Raw genomic sequence first — 22033 nt, forward strand, 5'->3', positions numbered from 1 at the left:
TGCTAATGCAAGCCTTGTCTGACAATGAAACTGCATTTCCTAACCCTACTGAATTTAAGATAACCATTTGTGCATATGATGCTGTATGAATATATATATATATATATATATATATATATATATATATATATATATATATATATATATATATTGACTCACAAAAGCTAAATCGGAAGCAAATAATTGTTTCCACTGAGACAAAAACAATTTTCTCACCGATTTCCTGTAATTGTTCAGATTCTAACACCTCAACACAAAAGTTATTTTTGAACAGTAATTACTCTCCAGCTGTTGATAAAATACTTGCTTTTCATATCAAGAATATAATAATATCAGTTTCTGCCATGCAAATACACATGAACAATGTACACTGGCTATTTTGGAGGGTGGTCCAGGCTACTGTCATGTGGGAACATACCTCACTGCTGGTTCAGAACAGACCAATTGGTGGCATAATTGATTGATGACTGTATCAATGCCGAGGGTAGACAATGCACGTACCATCTGTATGAAGAAAATATAGCCAGATGTCACAACAAGAAGGAAATGCCTCCTGGTTGATTGAAGACCTCCTGATTTACTCCATAGTCCACACTGATCCATGAATAAGCTTGCATGCACGTAAAAAAAACTTCATTTTCACAAAATAATTCGCTCATGAAAGTTGGATGGATATACATATATTTGTGTGTGTGTGTGTTGTCAGGAACAATTTTAACTTTATAAAGGCTCTTCTGGCTAAACAGTGGCATAGTATAGACTCCTTTCGGCATGAGCTCTACCTATTTGGCTGCAGTCCAATCCGATGGAGATCTAAGGGGCTGTAGCTCTGCTAAGCTCATGCCCAATAGTGGGAACCTACTCTGTGTTTGCGTCCATTGCAATATCAGGAATAAAACCTTCAACAATTTCCCTCACACATTGTATCACTAAACCTTATATACAGTATCATGGAAATTTTATGATTACCCAGCAAACGTGAAGCAAAAGGTGGGGTTAAGCAATTGGTTTGTATCTGTCCATCTGTCTGTCGACAAACGTCAGTTTATGATCGAGGAACAACTTGTTTAAATTGAATGTTATATTTTGAACACTAATCAGAAAACAAATCTGCCGTTTAACAGTTCTTTGTCTCTGAATTTGTCCCGATCACACATGCGCAGAGAGGACTGAGATAAAAAATTTTAACTCTGTCTGCCTGCCTGGCAGTCCAACAAAACTTTAAAACATTCCAAACAGGAAACAAACTGTTTATAAGGACGTCATACAAATTAACAGGTCTGAATAACTCATGTAACGTGTTTGATATGGTGGTGGTATGTATAAACGGTGCATCAATGACGACAAATTCCATAATTAATGTATTTATGCGACTTTTATAATCTTCGTTTTATTTAAAGTGAATTATATATTTGAACAATGGAGAACATAAATCACCATATTTGCACTTTCAAAACCCTTCCTTTTATCAGTACTTGAACATGTTCAATAGAGTGGTGAATAAGGGAGGTATATATATGTATATATATATATATATATATATATATATATATATATATATATATATATATATAATATTATTGTGGGCCAGGGGTCGGTGACGAGAACGACCACGAGGTGGGGTAGATTACATCATCTCCACCAGTCTCCCCGGAATTGTAGGTCGTCGCTCCGGATAACTTCATAAGCCGGCGGGTCGCTGAACCGACCGTGGACGCCAATATCTCCACCGCGTAGCGTAGGGTCTTTTTACCGAGAACCAATTTACCTCATTAACTTCGCGATTTCAACTACAAGGGAACCATGCCCTCAGCACGTCTTGCTCGAACCGGGTCACTCTATTAATTGCGGTAGAGTTCCAACTACCGACTACCAACTCCGGTTCGGGTGCAGTTGAGCGGAACTGCCAAAGCCGTGCCGGCTAGGATGAACGGATTATCGGGTATAAAAACCCGCCTAAACTCAGATCCGAACCATGCTGGACCAATGCCAGAAAGGACGGAAACGAACTGGGAAAATTTCTACAATTGTTTATTTACAATAAAAAGACACAGGGAAGACTCATCGCGGAATATACAAGGAATATTTACAATGCTGGAACAACACTTATTCAGTTCTACTTAAAAGATGGGCCCCACACACTCAGACACACACACACAGATATTTGATTGAAAAGAGCCCCGCTGCCAGAGAAGGAGAGATGAGCTGGGGGTCGCAGTTTGGCAGGGTGCCTGCATGCTGGAGGTAGGGGGTGCTCCGCGGTGCGGCACCTGTCAATGGTGGTGCGTCTCAGCCCACAGTCACACGCGCAGGGCACGTGCCCATGGAGGAACCCACGTGGAGCAGTCGGAGTCCCATGGCGGAGATCAGGGTCGTGGACGGGACCCACGAAGGCTCCATGAACGCCAGCAAAAGAACCAGCCAACTCCACGAACGAACCACGAACCACCAACAACACGACAAGACACACCCGACCAACGTGCTCCTTTCTTCTCTAATTCCCTCAGACGCGCTCCTCTCTTCCCCAATCTCCTCAGAACGAACGAAAGGCAACAAAAGAGCCCCGCCCAGGGCAGGGCTCGGTGAAGCACATGTCACCGTCCGCCTTGATTGGATAGGTTTCCCATGGGCCCACCCTTTCTGGGCGGGGTTTCGGCCATATCCGGAGAAAGCCACCCCTCCCCTCCAAGCAGGAAGGTGGACGTGGTGCAACTGCCTTGACCATCATCGGAATTCCGCCTCAGGCAATGGTGCGCTGTAGCCCGCGAACCGAGGGCTGCAAGCGCGATGGTTCCATTGGATGTTTCGTTCGAGGATATGTGGTTTGTTAGATGTAATAACCTAGCAAAAAGAACCTCGCAATGCACACCATTGATTCTCCCATTAGACAAAAGGAGGGGTTCTATCTCACATGTCCTTAATGGCATAACTAACTTTTGGACCTGTATGTTAAATGCAAATGGTTTCCAGATCCGTAACAATATATATATATATATATATATATATATATATATATATATATATATATATATATATCTTCTTCTTCTTCTTCTTTCGGCTGCTCCCGTTAGGGGTCGCCACAGCGGATGTCCGCATAGTGCTCATAGTCCGCATTATGATCCGCATAGTGATTTGGCACATGTTTTACGCCGGATGCCCTTCCTGACGCAACCCTGGTCGCCTCTTACGACACAGGGATATGGTACACCTATTTTAACCGGGGTATACACCGGCCCAGTATACTGGTACTCATTTCGCCGACCTCGGAAGGATGACAGGCTGAGTCAACCCCCTGGTGTATTAATTCAGTGGCTCAACGGGGCTTGAACTCAGGACCTCTTGGATCCCAAGCCGCTGCCCTAACCACTGCGCCAACACCAGGCTCATATATATATATATATATATATATATATATATATATATATATATATATATATATATATATATATATATATATATATATATATATATATATATATATATATATATATATATATATATATATATATATATATATATATATATATATATATATATGTATATATATAAATATGACTGCTTTAAAACTTCCAAAATGTTTAGCTTTCTGGAAGTTAAGTTCCAGATAAGGTCATCACACACCATCCATCTGTCTGTCTCCTATTTCGACTTCTCTAACCAAACTGCTGGGCCAATCCGGCTGAAATTTGGCAGCAACGTTCCTCTCCTGACTGGTAACAGGAATTGCCAAACTTGTTCCGGTCACATGACTTTAAGGTCTAAATGACCGACTTAGTAAATTTCTTCAAAAATCTTCTCCAGACCCACCAGTCAGAATGCTACTAAATTTGGGTTGCAACATTAGGTCAGGATAGGGATGTTAAGTTGCAGAGGCCATGCCGATCACATGACCGGAAGTGTGTCAAAGTGGCGGTCGTGCAAATTCCTTCCAAAATCTTCTTTTCCAGACACACCAGTCAGAATGCTACAAAATTTGGGTTCCACCATTAGGCCAGGGTCGGGATATTAAATTGTGGAAGTCATGCTGATCACGTGACCGGAAGTGTCAAAATTGACGACTGTTGATTTTTGGGAAAATCACATAATTTCCTTCAAAAAATCTTCTTCTCCAGACCACCCAGTTAGAATGCCACAAAATTTGGGTTAAAACATTGGAACACGGTCCTGATGTTAAATTGCAGAGGCCATGCTGATCACTTGACTGGAAGTGTGTCAAAATGGCGGACTTAGTAAAAGTTTGGGAAAATCGTGTAAATCCCTTCAAAAATCTTCCTCTCCAGACCCACTAATCAGAATGCTACCAAATTTGGGTTATAACATGAGGCCAGGGTCTAATAAACCACATGTCCACTGGTCCAATTTTTTTTAATGATCTTAAAAATCATTGTATTTAAATTGAAGTATATACCTGAACACTGTGCGGTGTGACATGTTCTATGAAGGGTCATTCCGTGCCAACTCACCTAAATTTCAAAAACCTCCCCAGGTCACCTCCTCAGATTTTGCTGGAAAAATTCTTAAATGTAGATCTATATAGCTCTACCCACCATGCAAAAGATTAGCTTTCAATTCCTCATAATTTAAAAAATATCTATCTCTCGAGACCTTTGAAATTTGGCCCTAAAAATGCCAAATGTGAAAAACGCATTTTTATTCAACTTCAGGGGCTTATAATTTTATAATGGAATCCTCTAGAAAGTCAATATTGCAAATATTTACGAATTGGCATCTATATTTTTCAATTATGACATCAGATAGCCTCTGGGATGCATATTTCTCACTCTATAGGATGCTAAAAATTGCTTTTGGGCCAAAACGAGCTAAAATAAGGTGAAACTACAGTATCCCTCCTGAAAATATGGAACAACTTAGAATTTTTTCCTCATACCACAGTGATTATAGGGTCATTATCTATCCATAGATACATTTTGTTGGGATAATACAGTTGGCTGATGAATTTTAAAAGTTTTACCAGAAGCCCTTGCCTCCAAGGGCTCTAAAATGGACCAATTTTGTCCCCTGGTTTGACCATGTGGCTAGGGGTTTGGGATCTTCATTTTTTTCTAAAGATTGGCTCATATATGATGTGTCTACTGACCGAATAATTTTATCTAACGCCTGTGGCTTCATATTAAAATAAATTTTTATTTACATGCACGTATTTTTATAATTATTCACTTTTTTCATATTCATGAGCTTATAAATCTGAAACTGAACACTCTCACAAAGTGATACTGCAGATATTTATAAACTGGTATATGAAATAAGGATCTGTTATCAGAATGCCTGATAAATGCAAATGCTTCTATCTGTAGGAAGTTGAAAATGCCACTTTGACCAAAAATGGTGAATATTCTCATGGCCTCCAGAAAAAAAAAGAAAGATCAATGCTGGGTGCCATTACTCGACATTCTTTGTGTGGTTGAGGCCCCTGACATAAAATCTGGTGGACGTCAGTACAAACTGTCACAGCATGACTTTAAGCATGTTCAAGACCTGTTTTCTAAGATGTAAAATTCTGTGCCTCTGAGTGCTAGATAATCATGATAATGAATGTCATAAAAGATGAAAGGTCATTAAAGAGTTTTCTGAGGTATAAAAATTACTAATATTCATTATCTCTGTATATCTGTAAATAAAAAAGCTGCTACTCAGCTAATCAAATTTGTTCTTATTTATAATTTGCAATCACTTACGAAACTAATCATTAACATGTATTTATGAATAAATAACATCCTTATCACTAATGTCTCATAAGAAGCATAATTTAGCCTCATGCGCATCCCTGCAAGTTCACCTTGTTTTGTACCAAGTGGGCCAAATTGCCATATTTGGCTTCCTAAAACTAGGAGTATGTGCTTTCTCGAGACATTCTGATGCCACAATCTGAAATTTTGTATGCCAGTTTATAAAATTCTGCAGTAACTCTTTCCTGGATAGTTCCATTTCAGATTTATAAACTTCTGAAGATGAAAAAAGTGGATAATTATAAAAAACGTGCATGAAAATAAAAATTTATTTTACGATGAAGCCATGGGCATTAGATAAAATTATTCGGTCAGTAGACACATCTTGTATCAGGCAATCTTTAGAAAATAAAGTGAAGATCCTAAACCCCTAGCCACATGGTCAAACCAGGGGACAAAATTGGTCCATTTTAGAGCCCTCAGAGGCAAGGGCTTATGGTAAAACTTTTATAATTCATCACCTAACTGTATTATCCCAACAAAATGTATCTATGGATAGATAATGACCCTATAATCACTGTGTTATGAGGAAAAATTTCTAAGTTGTTCCATATTTTCAGGAGGGCTCCTATAGTTTCACCTTATTTTAGCTTGCTTTGGCCAAAAAGCCATTTTTAGCTTCCTATAGAGTGAGAAATATGCATCCCAGAAGCTATCTGATGCCATAATTGAAAAATTTGGATGCCATTTAGTAAATATTTGCAATATTTGCTTTCTCAAGGAGTCAATTATAAAATTATAAGCCACTGAATTTGGGGAAAAAATGCGTTTTTCAAATTTGGCATTTTTAGGGCCAAATTTCAAAGGTCTCTAGAGATAGATATTATTTAAACTATGAGCAATTGAAAGCTAATCTTTTGCATGGTGGGTAGAGCTATATAGATCTACATTTAAGAATTTTTCCAGCAAAATCTGAGTAGGTAACCTGGGGACTCTTAGGTGAGTTGGCACGGAATGACCCTGGAGTCTCCAGTTTCAGATACAGCACAGACATCATCAACTGCTTGAACGTCTTGGGTTTGAATATACAAACGAGCACTGTCAAACATTTACCAGAAGAAATCATTTTAGTGTGGCATTTGTGTTATGAGGAACCTTATTGAATGTAAATTTGAACAGTAAAAACTGTCTGAGTGATGAAAGTAAGATTGGTGATTATTTATTGCGAAACTTTACTTCTCTTTACTCTTTATTTTCAAAGTTGATTATTTATTTTAAGATTATAATGATATCATCCAAATCATAGATACTATCAATCGCTTTCATCATGTATATTTATTTAATAAAAAAATTAAAGCATTATTTAAAGCTTCTCTTCAAGGGGAACCCAAAATGCAATTTTTTTTCTTCTGAAAATCATTGAAAACTATTAATCACAGTCTCATTTGAAGGGGAATTTTTTTTGAAATATTTTGATAATGAAGAAGTGCCGAAAGAAGCCCTAAAATGTCAATTTTTGATTTTCGCCAGTGACGTCACACTCAGAACCTAACTTGATCTAAATGGTGGCTTACATAGAGAAACAGTGTATTTTGAGCTCAGATTCTGAAATTGATTCCACCGTCATTAGCAACTCTGAAGGTTCTCAGCATGTTGAAACTGATCAGTGGGATTTTGAAGAAACGATTGGAGACAAAATTTGTGATGGAAACGCTTTCGGGGGTATTGTGCAACCTAATTGTTTTGAGCCTTATGCGAGTAATTCAAATGAAGATGGCGACAATGGAGGTGTTAGTGAAGATGAAACGCCAATCATATGTTCAATACATATTGGTAGGTTTTGTTTTTCCATTCAATTGAAGATTAATAAGGCATTTTGTATTTGTATATAAATCAGTTATATTACTCCAGCAGAAATGTCCGTCATTGCCCGACAGTTGACACTGCTCAGGCACACTCAGACACCACCAACAAAGTGGATGACAAATGCTTTGTCCCATTGTCGCAGGCTGAACAGGTGTCCTGTGTATTATGGAAATGTCTGTTTCATACTTTCACAGGAAACCATTTGTCTGTGGTTGTGTCATGTCATGTCCCACCGCTGTGTCCATGCTGTGTCATGCCATGTCCGTGATGCGTCATGCCATGTCGATGTCTTGCCACAATGGAGAGGGGAGTTGTGCTAGGGTGGAGGGAGGGTGTAGGGTGGTAGTGGGGGTGATGGTTGATGAGGGATGGTGGAGGGGGTGTGTTGGTTGGTGGTGGGTTTTTTGTGGGTAATGGTTGATGGGAGAAGGTGGAGGGGGATGTGTGGTGGTGATAAGTATTGTGGAGGTGATGATCGATAGGGAATTGTGGGGGGCTGGTGGAGGGGGGTGTGCCTCTGGGTGTATGGAGGGTGAAGGGTGAAGGGGAATGGGAAGGGTCCCTGAAAGTGTTCGCTTCCTAGGTCAAATCCTCTCAGAAGAGTATATGATACATCCATACTATACATACTTTCTCTCCACTAAAATAGATGGTGGTTCATTTGACTTGTAGAAATTTGTATTGATAATTATTTTCAGGTGCTCTTGTCAGAACGGCCAGGCAATGGCAACAGGAAGAGAAATGCATATGCCGGTAGCTTGATAGAAATGGTCTTACAGTTTCGGGCGATGGATGTTTTTCTCTGTGGCTTTCTTTGTTACTTAAATTGGGAGGGGGAGGGGGAGGAGGGGTTAAAGCACTCTCTGTATAGGTAAGTTTGTCTTCCTTTCCTTCTCCTTCTCGCCCAAAATTTTTGGCAAACAGGACAACTAATTGGTCCATCAGCAAAGCGACAGGTAAGCTCTGCTAATATTCATATATTCAGACAGGGACAGGTCACGAAACAATGATTGAAAAACCTGATCCCCACACGATGCCTGCGTTGGGTCGGTCAGTTCAAGGGGGAGCTAGGATTGTTGAGTTCTTGGTGGGAAGGGACGTGTCTGGCGGCATCACGTCCCTAGCCTGTAGCTTCTCGGAGTCTGCATGCTTGTCTGGCTCTACTGAGTCTTTTCCCTTTTGTCCGTTATGTCCACCCACTGGACTCCACGTAATGCCAAACTCCCTGCTCATTGCTGACTCGACAACCCACTCGAGCTACTGTCCTCCGAACTGCTCATCTCCAACTGCTCAAACCAACCCCTCTCGTCAACTGCCAGTTCCAATCTACCGGAAACTGTCACCGCCCCTCGGCATCCCTTGCCGCGCGACCATACACAAATTGATTCTCTACTCAGCCTGTTGAGCCTTTTGCCACACCCACAGTTGCGAGCAGTGTCCGCGGTTCTGGTAGTTTTCAACACGGGCTGCTGTTCTTTCCTTATTGCATGATGGCGAGGTGTACTCCTGCTACCCTTGGAGGGGGAGGGGGAGGGGGAAAGGAAGGGCTGTTTGCTGCAATTGCAGAGCTGGTTATAATAGTTCACTTTAATTAAAACAAGTCTGAAGACGACGATGGTTCACGAGCGGTATTTGACGATGTAGATTGTTTCAGAAGTCAAGGATGAGACAATGTGATAATGTTTGACCAAGTTATAAAAATGATCAACATGATGTGGTACGAGTGACAGGTTATTAGCTGCAAAATGTCGAAAACCCGGTTTCGTTCAACAACTTTAAAAATTTGACCTTTGCATAACCTTCAAATGAAGCAAAACAATGTTGTGGACATTAAAATAAGGAAACAGGATACATGCTATAGCTTATTGGAGTTCGTTCGTCAAAGAAGGTCGAAAACCCGGTTTGATTCCCACAACTTTGAAAATTTGACCTTTGTGAACTTTAAAGGTCAAAGGTCAAGGATTATGACCTTTGGTGCAAAACTTCCTCTGGAACATTCCAGGAACAATATAACATCATATAGGCTATATGGCATTTCACACTCCTCGGATTATCCATACTTTGATGAAATCAGCGTAAAAACCCACTTGAAGGGGGCGCCACGGGCAAGGTGTTCGAGATAGAGAAAAATGGTTTCAAGACTTTAGGTGGGGAATGACCTCAAGATTATGCATAAAAAATATTGTCATCCTAGCTCTCAAAGTTTGGGCGGTCATCTGATTTTTATGTCAAAATTCGAAATTTTCTAAGTTCATGACCTTGTGACCTTGACCTTGTGACCTTGACCTTGGGACTAAAATGAAAAATCGAGCTCCGTGGGGCTATGCAGGTGCCATTGGGCTAACCAAATACCGAAACCCCTGCCAGAATCGACAACCCCCTCGGAGAAGATGGATTTTTATGTCAAAATCGCAATTTTCTAAGTTCGTGACCTTGTGACCTTGACCTTGGGACGAAAATGAAAAATCGAGCTCTGTGGGGCTATGCAGGTGCCATTGGCATAACCAAATACCGAAACCCCTGTCAGATTCGACAAAACCCCAAGGAGAAGATGCAAATTGAAATGGGCTACCCCCTAAAAACACATATTTTTTGGGGGTGGCTCCACCCATAAGGGGCGCACCATGCCCATTTTCGGGAAAACACAACTCGATCATGATATAAACCTCCCACCAAAATTTCATCAGGATTGGATCAAAACCCACGGAGCTATGCTCGGGACAGACAGACAGACAGACAGACAGACAGACAGACAGACAGACAGACACACAATAATAACGAATATAGTGGTCAAATGTTTTTTCGTGAACCAATTAAATTTTTCGTGAAAATATTTTTTCGTGAACCAACAAATAGACACACTATGTCGGGAATGATTTCAAGACTGAATGAGGGTGAATGGTAGGGAAGCTTGAAGACACATTATGGTGGGGTGTGGTCACAAATATAATCTCCTCAACAAACTTTGATATGCGCTCGATCGTTTTACACAAAAACCATACACTTGTGCTAAACATGTACTGATAAAAAAGAACCATGCCTTTCACGCCATAAGGTGAATAGGGCTACCAAGGCAGTTTCATTTGGCTGTTAACCATCATCTTGAAATGCTTCCAAGGTAGCTGCCATCTTGGAACTGCTCTACTGACATCATACGCTCCATGTTGCTGGATCTAAAACAGGCAAAACATGACTCTTACCCATAGATATAACATATGTCATCTACAAGTACCCACATTACATTCTTGAATATATATCGCCATTTTAAGGCTACTTATTGACTGGCCCTCTCACTTTATAAATTGCAAATCGGAAAAAGACATCATATTTATTTTGTAGAGTATCTAGGGATATATTAGAGTCGAGGTGGTCTGAGCATTTGGGTTCCCCTTTTAGGCTTCACCTTAAAACATTTGAAACCCTGACCCTAATATTTGGATTAATTTCTGCCTTTCTTGTGGAGTTGATGGAGTTTGACTTGTCCTAATTTATTTGATTGCCTGGAATTTGTGCGATTCCCTTTGAGCATCTTTTATACTCTTTATAGCACCTGGAGCATTTCTTATGGCAGAAGCAGTTGAGCCTATAAGATCTTTATCTTAAAGAATTGTTGAACAGATTCCCACGAGAGAATCAATCATCACATCTCCTTTATTTCTAAATTGATGACCTCCAACTGGTTATATTTTAGGTTTATAGTAGCCTCTACCAAGATAAACACCTTCTCCCTGTGGATTATAAGATGGTGAAAGGAATATCCCATCCCCGGCTGAGTCTTCAGTAATTGTTTTCTATTTTTTCAACTTGTGCTTCCTTACAATCAGCATCTTTCAGATTTATTAATTTAAAAACTTCTCTTAAGAGAATTATAATGGAAATAATCTCTACATTGAAGGAAATGATGTTATTATCTTGGTCAGTGATCTAAGATTAACTTTGTCAATATTTTTTTCCTGACAAAGGAAGAAACACTAAATGTTTTGGTTCCATGTTGAATTTACAGCCGATTGTGGTTGAGTATGCGCTGAATGAAAATATTGTATTTGGTCTTACTCCATCGTTATAAGCTCCATCAATCTCATCACAGTTAATCAAGACCGAATTTATACCTGAAAATATTTGAATAACATCAACGCTATAAAAGACTCCGTTCATTTCATATTTTTTTGAAGTGAAACCCAAAACTCTCCAATTTAATTATGAATTGTGAAATAAACTTAATAACAATTTTTAAGTTCAATAGTTGATTTTGAAGCATGTTTTTGAACAGCTATAACAATATTTGTTTGCACATCACTTTGTTCTTTCAAAAGGCAAGCAACTTCAGAAAATATCTTAGTAATCTTGAATTCTCCAGTTGGGATTGTTTTCATTTTGTATCTGCTTTAAACTGGATTATAACTAGACTTATCGTTTTCCTTCGTGGTATTAAAAAGGGCATTAAAAGTTTCCAGAGACAATAATCATGTTTCATATTGTGTTGTAGAGTTAAGTTGAAGTGGGTATGGGAATGAAGCCGTGTAATAACTAGTTGTGAAATTGAAGACAAGGATTGTGCTTCTCATCTTATTTAATATGTGATAAAATATCTTTGTATTGACATTTATTCATTATTTTCATATTCATTAGCTCATCTAAAATGGCTGAGACTTCATTAAAACAATTATTTCCACCCTTCTTACTTCCTCATAGCAATAACAGTCTATCAACTAATTGTGATGGATCATTTCGAAGAAAGATAACATGCCGCAAAGACTTACTTAAAGCTTCAATGTTATGTTTTTCCTCATCAGTCTTCACACTTCTTTTCCTTTTTAATGTCTAAATAATTAAGTGAGCTTGGCAAATCAATACATATATATTTATATATATATATATATATATATATATATATATATGTAGTTGATTATCTTCAAAAGGGGTGTTTTAATTAATCCAAACACCCAATTTTCACTTTTGCACTTGCTTAGAGTTTTCTTTGTGTGAATGCAAAGTTTCAGGCTGCTAGGTTTTATACTTTTAGTGTTATGGAGGAGACACACTGACACATACACATACACATACACAAACACACACACACACACACACACACACACACACACACACACACACACACACACACACACACACACACACACACACACACACACCGTTTCGTTTTTAGTGCTTTGTTGAATGCTTAAGCCGCTTGGAGAGCGCTCTCCAAGCTGCTTGGTTGTTCGTTTCGGTGAAGTATCCGTGCTCTCAAGGGAACATCGATTAAATAGACGTACGTGTCCGCCTGTGTTGGGCCCTGCGGTGGGTGTCTTGGGAGGGGCAATTTTATTTTTACAATATATCGCTTTATTTAACCTTTTTTGCGATCTCCGAATATAATCCACCCCTCACTTCGACATCGATACATAAATAAAAACAATAAGGTCCATCCGACCATGTGTTTGCCGTGATCTGGTTGTGAAGGTAGAGGGCTGAGATTGCCATTTTGTGTTCTGGTCCTTGATATATTTTTCAATTGAATTTTGCTAATTTCCCACTTGGGTTCCTCTTTCAAACAACTCTGTTTAAAGGTAAATCTTTGTGTTTGTCGTTTTTATGTATTTTATGCGTGTGTACGTATATAAACTGTATTACCATAACAGAAGTGTGTGTGTGTGTGTGTGTGTGTGTGTGTGTGTATGTGTGTGTGTGTGTGTGTGTGTGTGTGTGTGTGTGTGTGTGTGTGTGTGTGTGTGTGTGTGTGTGTGTGTGTTGATTGGTATCTACATATACTGAGCAGAAAAAGAAACGCAAGTTCCGAAAAAACGAAATTTCAGAATAGTGACAAATCGCATGTTAGAAAAGATGATGGTAAAATGATGTGATGAGTCCAGGGGATGTAATGTCATACAGTGGAATTAAACAATGAATTGTGCACGTGCATTGACAGGTGTTTGTGAAACACGCACATTGCCACTCTAAGGCATCCTTTATAAAGGGCCGTGTCAGAAAAACATTCATTGTTCGCTCTCGAAGGTGTACACTTGACGCAAACGATGCCAAGACTTTCGACTGTGCAAAGAGGAATGGCCCTTGGAATGTTGCAAGGCGGTATATGTCCGCAACCGATGTAGCCAGACAATTTGGATGTCATCTCACCACCACCACACGACTTGCCCAACGTCACCGACTGACAGGGGTCGTTGCTGATCGTCCATGTTCCGGTCGACCAAGAGCGACAACTGCTGCACAAGATCGGTTCATCCGGGTCACTCATATAAGGAACCGTACTCAAGCAGCATCAAGAACAGCAGCCTTAGTTCAGGGACCAAGAGGGCCAGTATCCGCTGATACCATTAGACGTCGACTACGGGATGGAGGACTCCACTGTCGATGTCCTCATGTTGTTCCAATGTTTGCTGCACATCCTCAACTATAGTTATTCCAACAGGACAATGCACGTCCTCGCACAGCAAGGGTGTCGATGGTACGGCTCACTCAGAACAACATCAACGTTCTTCCATGGCCATCACTTTCCCCAGATGTGGCTCCTATTGAACATGTTTGGGATGAAATTGGGCGTAGGATAGCTGCCGGGAGACATCCAACTACAGTTGCACAGTTGGAACAGAGATTGGTGTTTGAGTGGAACCACTTGCCTCAGGCATTCTTCCAGACTCTTGTGAACTCTATGAGGTGACGTTCCACCACCTGTATGCAAGTCCAAAGTGGACATACACGCTGCTGAAAAGACTGACTTTTCACTGGGGTATCTCCTCTTGGCAGACTGTGGTAAATGTGAAAATCTTGCAATGCAATTTCAACATTCACTTTCAGCTCACAAATTGAAAGCATTTTTCATTAAATGAGTAATTACAATCAAAATAGTTTGTCTTCTGTTGGAAAACTTGACAAGACCTCGGACTTGCGTTTCTTTTGCTCTTCGGTATATGTGGGTTTCAGAATGTGGAATGGAGTTCTCCAAGGGTGGACTCAAAATATCCACCTTCATTTCGGTAAGGGGTCACGATTCATGGACCAAGCTGTGAAGAGTTCTGTTTTCAAAGTTTTGTGCTGAGGACTCTCTTCAGGATCGTCGCTGAGTCCCGGACAACTTCCAACTGCAGTTAGTTTGTCTTGATATTCCCAGGGATTGTTTTCAATATCTCTGTGAGGTTTTTCTTCATCATTCCCATGAGGTTCTTCATCATCACAGGTACAAAGTTGGTATTCTTCAGCTTCCAAGATCTTTTCACTTCATGTTTGAGGTTTTAGTATTTGGTCATTTTCTTGATTTCTGCATCGTTAGTCCAAAATCATCAGTAATAACACCTCAATTAGCAATGCCTTATTCCCTTTTTTTTGCACCTAAGTATGATATCTGGTCACAATGCTTTGTTTCCGATGTTCACGCCCGGTGGGATCATAAGGGCATACTTGAGCGGTACTTCAATCTTTTCAGTGATTGCTTTTCGTTCATTTTCCCACAAATTTTCTGGAAATGGAATATGTGTTGGTGGATTACTTTCCAAACTGTTGTATCATAGTGTGTAGAGCTGTTTTGACACGTTTTATAATTTTATTTTTGTGTTCAGTCATTAAGCGTCATATATCATTCTCTTTACTAACCTCACCTGCACCCCTCACCTGACTTTTTTCCCCTTCTTTCCCTCACCCTTTTCTCTTACTCTGTCCCCTCCTTGCTCCCCCCTCCTCACACAATGCAGCACTCTCCTCCCACACCTCTGTCGCTCTCTCGATGCCTTTGCCTGTGTGTGTGTGTGTGTGTGTGTGTGTGTGTGTGTGTGTGTGTGTGTGTGTGTGTGTGTCTCTGTCTCTCTCTCACACACACAGTGAATAGCAACATTTGGTGAGGTATTGCTCTCACTACCTCCCCTCTAACTCCCCTATCTTCATCTTCTCTGCCTCCCCTTACCCCTCTCACCCTACACCTGCTTTCTCTCTCCCCCCCCCCCCACTTTCTCTCCTCCCGCATGCTTTATTGACCCGTCGGAAAAGCGACAGGTTGTATTTGCGAGTGTATATATATATATATATATATATATATATCGAAACACGAGGAGTGTGAAGAGCACTCCACTGATCCCCATTGGACACAGTCCACACCAAAGCATCGCCTCCAACACAGAGGCTTCAGCCCTGTGACTGTCAAAGAGACGTGAATGGTGTGATGGGTACCCATGTCTCGTGTTTAAATGTTAAGTAAGGCATAGTGATAAGTATCTGCTCTTTTTCCATTTTCTATAAATGCTTGTTTAATTCTTCATTTGATTGAGATTATTTTGTTGATTGAACATTTGATTTGAATTCACCCATTTAATCGACATGGAAATATAAAGTCCTTCAGTTCATTTATTTTTCTTGTTAATAATAAATTCTTTGTTGACGTTTCAACCTGTCCATGATTTTCATTTCCTTTCATTGATCCAGCATTGTCTGAACCTAAATAGACTGGGAGATTATAATTCCCAAACGAATTAACCTGTCATAGTCGGCATGCACCAGCAGTAAATGCTCGGCCGCATTACTTAAGATCTAATTAAGATAAGATTGGTGCATCACCAAGGGCACGTTCCCCGGTCAGGAGGCCTCGTGACCTCTAGTTAAATGGCAAATTAGACGGTGGACACTAGAACTCGTGGTTAACTGAATGGCATTCGTATATGTTAAGAAATCTACCGCACCACAACAAAGTTAATTGTGAGCGGTGGCCCCAGGTTCGGTTCTTCCGAGGAGAAACGAGGATTAACCCCCTCATAATACACTCAGTACCCATGACCGTAACAATATGTGATGTATATATATATATATATATATATATATATATATATATATATATATATATATATATATATGTATATGTATATATATATATATATATATATATATATATATATATGTATACATATTATGTATATATATATATATATATATATATATATATATATATATATGTATACATATTATGTATATATATATATATATATATATATATATGTATACATATTATGTATATATATATATATATATATATATATATATATATATATATATATATATATATGTATACATATTATGTATATATATATATATATATATATATATATATATATATATATATATATATATATATATATATATATATATGTATGTACAGTGGGGAGAACAAGTATTTGATACACTGCCGATTTTGCAGGTTTTCCCACTTACAAAGCACGTAGAGGTCTGTCCTTTTCATCATAGGTACACTTCAACTGTGAAAGACGGAATCTTAAACAAAAATCCTGAAAATCACATTGTATGATTTTTAAATAATTAATTTGCATTTTATTGCATGAAATAAGTATTTGATACATCAGAAAAACAGAACTTAATATTTGGTACAGAAACCTTTGTTTGCAATTACAGAGATCAGACGTTTCCTGTAGTTCTTAACCAGGTTTGCACAGACTGCAGCAGGGATTTTGGCCCACTCTTCCATACAGATCTTCTCCAGATCCTTCAGGTTTCAGGGCTGTCGCTGGGCAACACAGACTTTCAGCTCCCTCCAAAGATTTTCCATTGGGTTCAGGTCTGGAGACTGGCTAGGCCACTCCAGGACCTTGAGATGCTTCTTACGGAGCCACTCCTTAGTTGCCCTGGCTGTGTGTTTCGGGTCGTTGTCATGCTGGAAGACCCAGCCACACCCCATCTTCAATGCTCTTGTTGAGGGAAGGAGGTTGTTGGCCAAGATCTCGCGATACATGGACCCATCCATCCTTCCCTCAATACGGTGCAGCCGTCCTGTCCCCTTTGCAGAAAAGCATCCCCAAAGAATGATGTTTCCACCATCATGCTTCATGGTTGGGATGGTGTTCTTGGGGTTGTACTCATCCTTCTTCTTCCTACAAACATGGCGAGTGGAGTTTAAACCAAAAAGCTCTATTTTGGTCTCATCAGACCACATGACCTTCTCCCATTCCTCCTCTGGATCATCCAGATGGTCATTGGCAAACTTCAGACAGGCCTGGACATGCACTGGCTTGAGCAGAGGGACCTTGTGTGCGCTGCAGGATTTTAATCCATGACGGCGTAGTGCGTTAATTATGGTTTTCTTTGATACTGTGGTCCCAGCTCTCTTCAGGTCATTGACCAGGTCCTGCCATGTAGTTCTGGGCTGATCCCTCACCTCTCATGATCATTGAGGCTCCACGAGGTGAGATCTTGCATGGAGCCCCAGACCGAGGGAGATTGACTGTTATCTTGAACTTCTTCCATTTTCTAATAATTGCTCCAACAGTTGTTGCCTTCTCACGAAGCTGCCTGCCTATTGTCCTGGAGCCCATCCCAGCCTTGTGCAAGTCTACAATTTTGTCCCTGATGTCCTTAGACAGCTCTCTGGTCTTGCTCATTTTGGTGAGGTTGGAGTCTGATTGATTGAGTGCGGACAGCTGTCTTTTATGCAGATAACGAGTTCAAACAGGTGCAGTTAATGCATGTAATGAGTGGAGAATGGGAGGGCTTCTTAAAGACAAAACTAACAGGTCTGTGAGAGCCGGAATTCTTACTGGTTGGTAGGTGATCAAATACTTATTTCATGCAATAAAATGAAAATTAATTATTTAAAAATCATAAAATGTGATTTTTAGAATTTTTGTTTTCGATTCCGTCTTTCACAGTTGAAGTGTACCTATGATAAAAATTACAGACCTCTACGTGCTTTGTAAGTGGGAAAACCTGCAAAATCGGCAGTGTATCAAATACTTGTTCTCCCCACTGTATATATACACAGTCATGGCCAAAAATATTGGCACCCTTGCACTTTTTCAAATAACTCACAATTTTCACTAAAAATAAGTTGAAATTGAAAAAAGTATTTGGTCTCCACAATTCTTTATTTCACTGTAAACATTGCAGAACTTTGTTTTTTGATTTAGAACTCCTAAATCCATGTACAGTATCCTTTGAAATCAGAAAATAAAAAGAAATGGCATTGACAAAATTAGTGACACCCGAGACTTAATATTTGGTAGCACAGCCTTTGGAGAAAATAACTGCAGTCAAGCACTTCCTATAGCCATGAATGAGCTTCCTACACCTCTCTAATGGCAGTTTTTCCCACTCTTCTTGTGGAAACTGCTCCAGTTCTCCCATATTTGAAGGGTGTCTTCTCCCAACTGCTGTTTTCAGATCTCCTCACAAGTGTTCAATTGGATTTAGATCTGGACTCGTTGCTGGCCACTTCAGAACAGTCCAGCGTTTTGTCTTGAACCATTCATGGGTGTTTTTTTGAAGTGTGTTTGGAGTCATTGTCCTGCTGCAAGACCCATGACCTTCGATGGAGACCCTGCTTTCTGACACTGGGTTGAACATTGTGCTCCAAAATGCCTTGGTAATCGACTGATTTCATGATGCCATGCACACATTCAAGACCCCAGTGCCAGAGGCAGCACAGCAACCCCAAAACATCACTGAACCTCCTCCATGGTTGACCGTATGGAAGGTGTTCTTTTCTTTGAAGGCTTCATTTTGTTTTCTTCAAACATGGAGATGATGTGCTTTACCAAAAAGCTCTAATTTGGTCTCATCTGACCACAGCACATTCTCCCAAATGGATTTTGGCTTGTTTAGGTGTGTTTTGGCAAACTCCAGTCAGGCTTTCTTATGTGTCTCTCTCAGCAGTGGGGTCCTTCTGGGTCTCCTACTATAGAACCCCTTTTCATTGAGTTGGTGACAAATGGTGTGAGTTGAAACTGTTGTACCTTGTGTCTGAAGGTCAGCTTGAATTTGTTTGGCAGTTGATCGAGGTGCTTTCTCCACCATTCAAACAATCCTTTTCTGCAATATTCAATCAAGTTTTCTCATGCGGCCACGTCCAGGGAGGTTGGATACAGAGCCATGGGCCTTAAACTTCCTGATAACATTGCGTACAGTGGACACAGGAACATCAATGTCTCTGGAGATGGACTTGTGGCCTTGATATTGTCCATGCTTGGCTACAATCTTGTGTCTCACCTCCTCAGACAATTCTTTGGTTTTCTTTCTTTTCTCCATGCTCATTATAACACACACAGTGACACAAAACAGCGGAATGACTCCTTTTCTCTCTTCAAACTGGTTGAATGAGTGATTTTTATATTGCAGGCACCTTCAACTCACCACAGATGAGTTCAATTCCAAAGAAAAGTAGAATCACCTGATTGAAATCTTATTATTTTTAAAAACTTCTAAAAGCTGCAAATAATATTGTCCATGTGATTTTCGGATTTATGTGTGGAATAAGCTAAGATTTAGTAATTTTCCAGCTTTTTTTGTTTTGGTCCACTGCAAACCAAAGAAATACATATGTGGACACCACAACATTTTAAAATTTCAACAATTTTCTGGAAGAATTGGTGCATTATTTGAAAAAGTGCAAGGGTGCCAATACTTTTGGCTACGACAGAATATATATATATATATATATATATATATATATATATATATATATATATATGTATATGTATATATGTATATGTATATATCAGTGCTGGGCCGATTTCAGTCTTGGGAATTGGCACAGGCTGATATCGGCAATTTTTCGGTAATCGGCATTGGTAGATTGGAGTCAATCTGAGTGCTGATTACCGATTTAAACCTTTAGTTGCTTTCATGCTTGTTTAGGGTGAAGTTCAAATAAGAAATAAAAAAACCAATATTGTATTATAGACATTTCAAGGTGTACATTAACATTGTCTTATATATGAAGCTGAATTTGTATCTGTGGGTCATAAGTGCTGCCCCTTCTACAGGCCATGCCTTCCTTTCTCTTCCCCAGCATCACAAGCACCACCCATTAGCCAGGTCACACCTTCCCCTCCAGCCACCAAGAAATTGCTGCCATATTTTTCGCTTCACATAGCATTGAGGGTTCATAGGCATCTGGTGAACATTTTAAGACTGAACAATGCATCTTCCATCATTAAGTATAGATATTGTTTTGAGGAAATAAAGGTACATTTTGATTACAACCCAAACGAGGTAATGCATGTTTTGTTCGCAGTGATCGAGACAGCGGTCTAATATCAAAAGCCCAATTTAGGTACATTCTCATAATGCAGAGGAAAGAAAATCGTGGTCTTTCATTAAAAAAAAACTTTGGTTTTTGCCCAACTTTTCAAGCCTTATAAACAAACTGGTGGGCGTGTAATTCACATATTATGTGAAGTCAATAAACATTACAATTGGCTTGGTTGTGAAGCTGTAATTAATTCGTCGGGAGGCCGGTGAAATTCCCGAGAGAAAATTATTATGTACATGTACACTTTAAAGAAGTTATGTACTTGTACCCTTTAAAGTTATATGAAATGTCCACGTCCAGTTCCATACACTCAACATCACCTTTGAGTTTATGTCCATGTAAAAACTGAAACAATGCGTTTAAAACTGAACAAGATACATTTTCATGATAATAAAAATAGTCATGATTAATATTTGAAGTCTAGTTTTTATAAAAATGTCCTTTTGTGGAATTTTGTATGTACTATGTGTGTCAACATGTCCAGGGGTGTGTTCAGTTACCAAGCAGCCGCTAGCGCTTGCCAAGCCAGCCATTCCTTATCAACGGTTTTTAATGGACGGCTTGCTTGAGCACTTAAGCCACTTGGCAAGCACTCGACTTGGGAACTGAACACACCCCAGATTCATTACATGGCGATGGGGATAAACATCTATACCATGACTTCTTTCAGCCACATTGATAAATTTGTCCCTCAGAGAACAGATTTTGACACGACATGTGGCTAGTTAGAGACAACGAGGCAAGTTAGTTGTTTGTCGGAATCAAAAGTGGGTTTCTTTTAATTATTTATTTTTCCCAAACGTGGTTAAAAACCCTGCAAAAATTCCTTTGTGGGAGGAGGGAAGGGAAGGGTGGAAGTGGGATGAGGTAGTGGGAGTCTGGAGAGAGGGTAGGGTGAGAGGAAGAATGAGAAAATGGATTGGAGTGGGAGTCCGAAGGGATAGGGTAAGGTGGGATGAGAGAGGGGAAGGGGTGGGAGGAGGTACACTTGCTCGTTCTTTATAAACAGCTGGCAATTGTCGTGTGATGGGTAGAAAAAAATGGCTCCATAATTTGGAAAACATGTTAAGACGGAAACCGCTCGGAAATCGGGTGTCATCGAATTTATTTTGCTTTGAAACTCACAAAGAGAACAAACATAACCCAGTGGCAAATCCAGGGGGGGGGGGGCTCCTGGTTTCCCGGAACCCCCCCCCCAACAATTTTTTTTACCATTTCAGTGGCAAACCCAGGGGTTCCCTGGTCACCCAGAACTCCTTTTAGTATGTCATATAGTTGCTAGTATGTCATCTAGGCACTACCATCACTCAGGTAGGTCTCACTAGTCATGATATTTAAGATTGAAACTTGAAGTTTATTGAATTCAAGCTATTTTATTTTTAGTTATGCATTTAAACATTAAATTAATTAACTTTTATATATTTTGAACAATACATGCATATCA

The 22033-nt window shown here is 39.7% G+C and overlaps 1 protein-coding gene across 2 annotated transcripts in view; it reads right to left on the bottom strand.

Moving 5' to 3' along the window:
• Positions 1–22033, bottom strand: part of LOC147029735 (potassium voltage-gated channel subfamily A member 3-like) — an 87177-nt gene that overhangs the window by 36030 nt on the left and 29114 nt on the right. The window contains exon 2 of one of the 2 annotated variants that reach the window (XM_085873008.1): positions 419–504. The exons of the other annotated variant lie outside the window; for it this stretch is intronic. Coding sequence (XP_085729134.1) covers positions 419–504 — 86 coding nt within the window. The remainder of the gene's footprint in view (positions 1–418; positions 505–22033) is intronic. 2 annotated transcript variants of the gene reach the window in all.

Source organism: Eptatretus burgeri, chromosome 3 (genome assembly GCF_056783735.1).
Source record: "Eptatretus burgeri isolate ZD-2024b chromosome 3, Ebu_testis_v1, whole genome shotgun sequence".
In the NCBI taxonomy this organism is placed as follows: domain Eukaryota; kingdom Metazoa; phylum Chordata; class Myxini; order Myxiniformes; family Myxinidae; genus Eptatretus; species Eptatretus burgeri.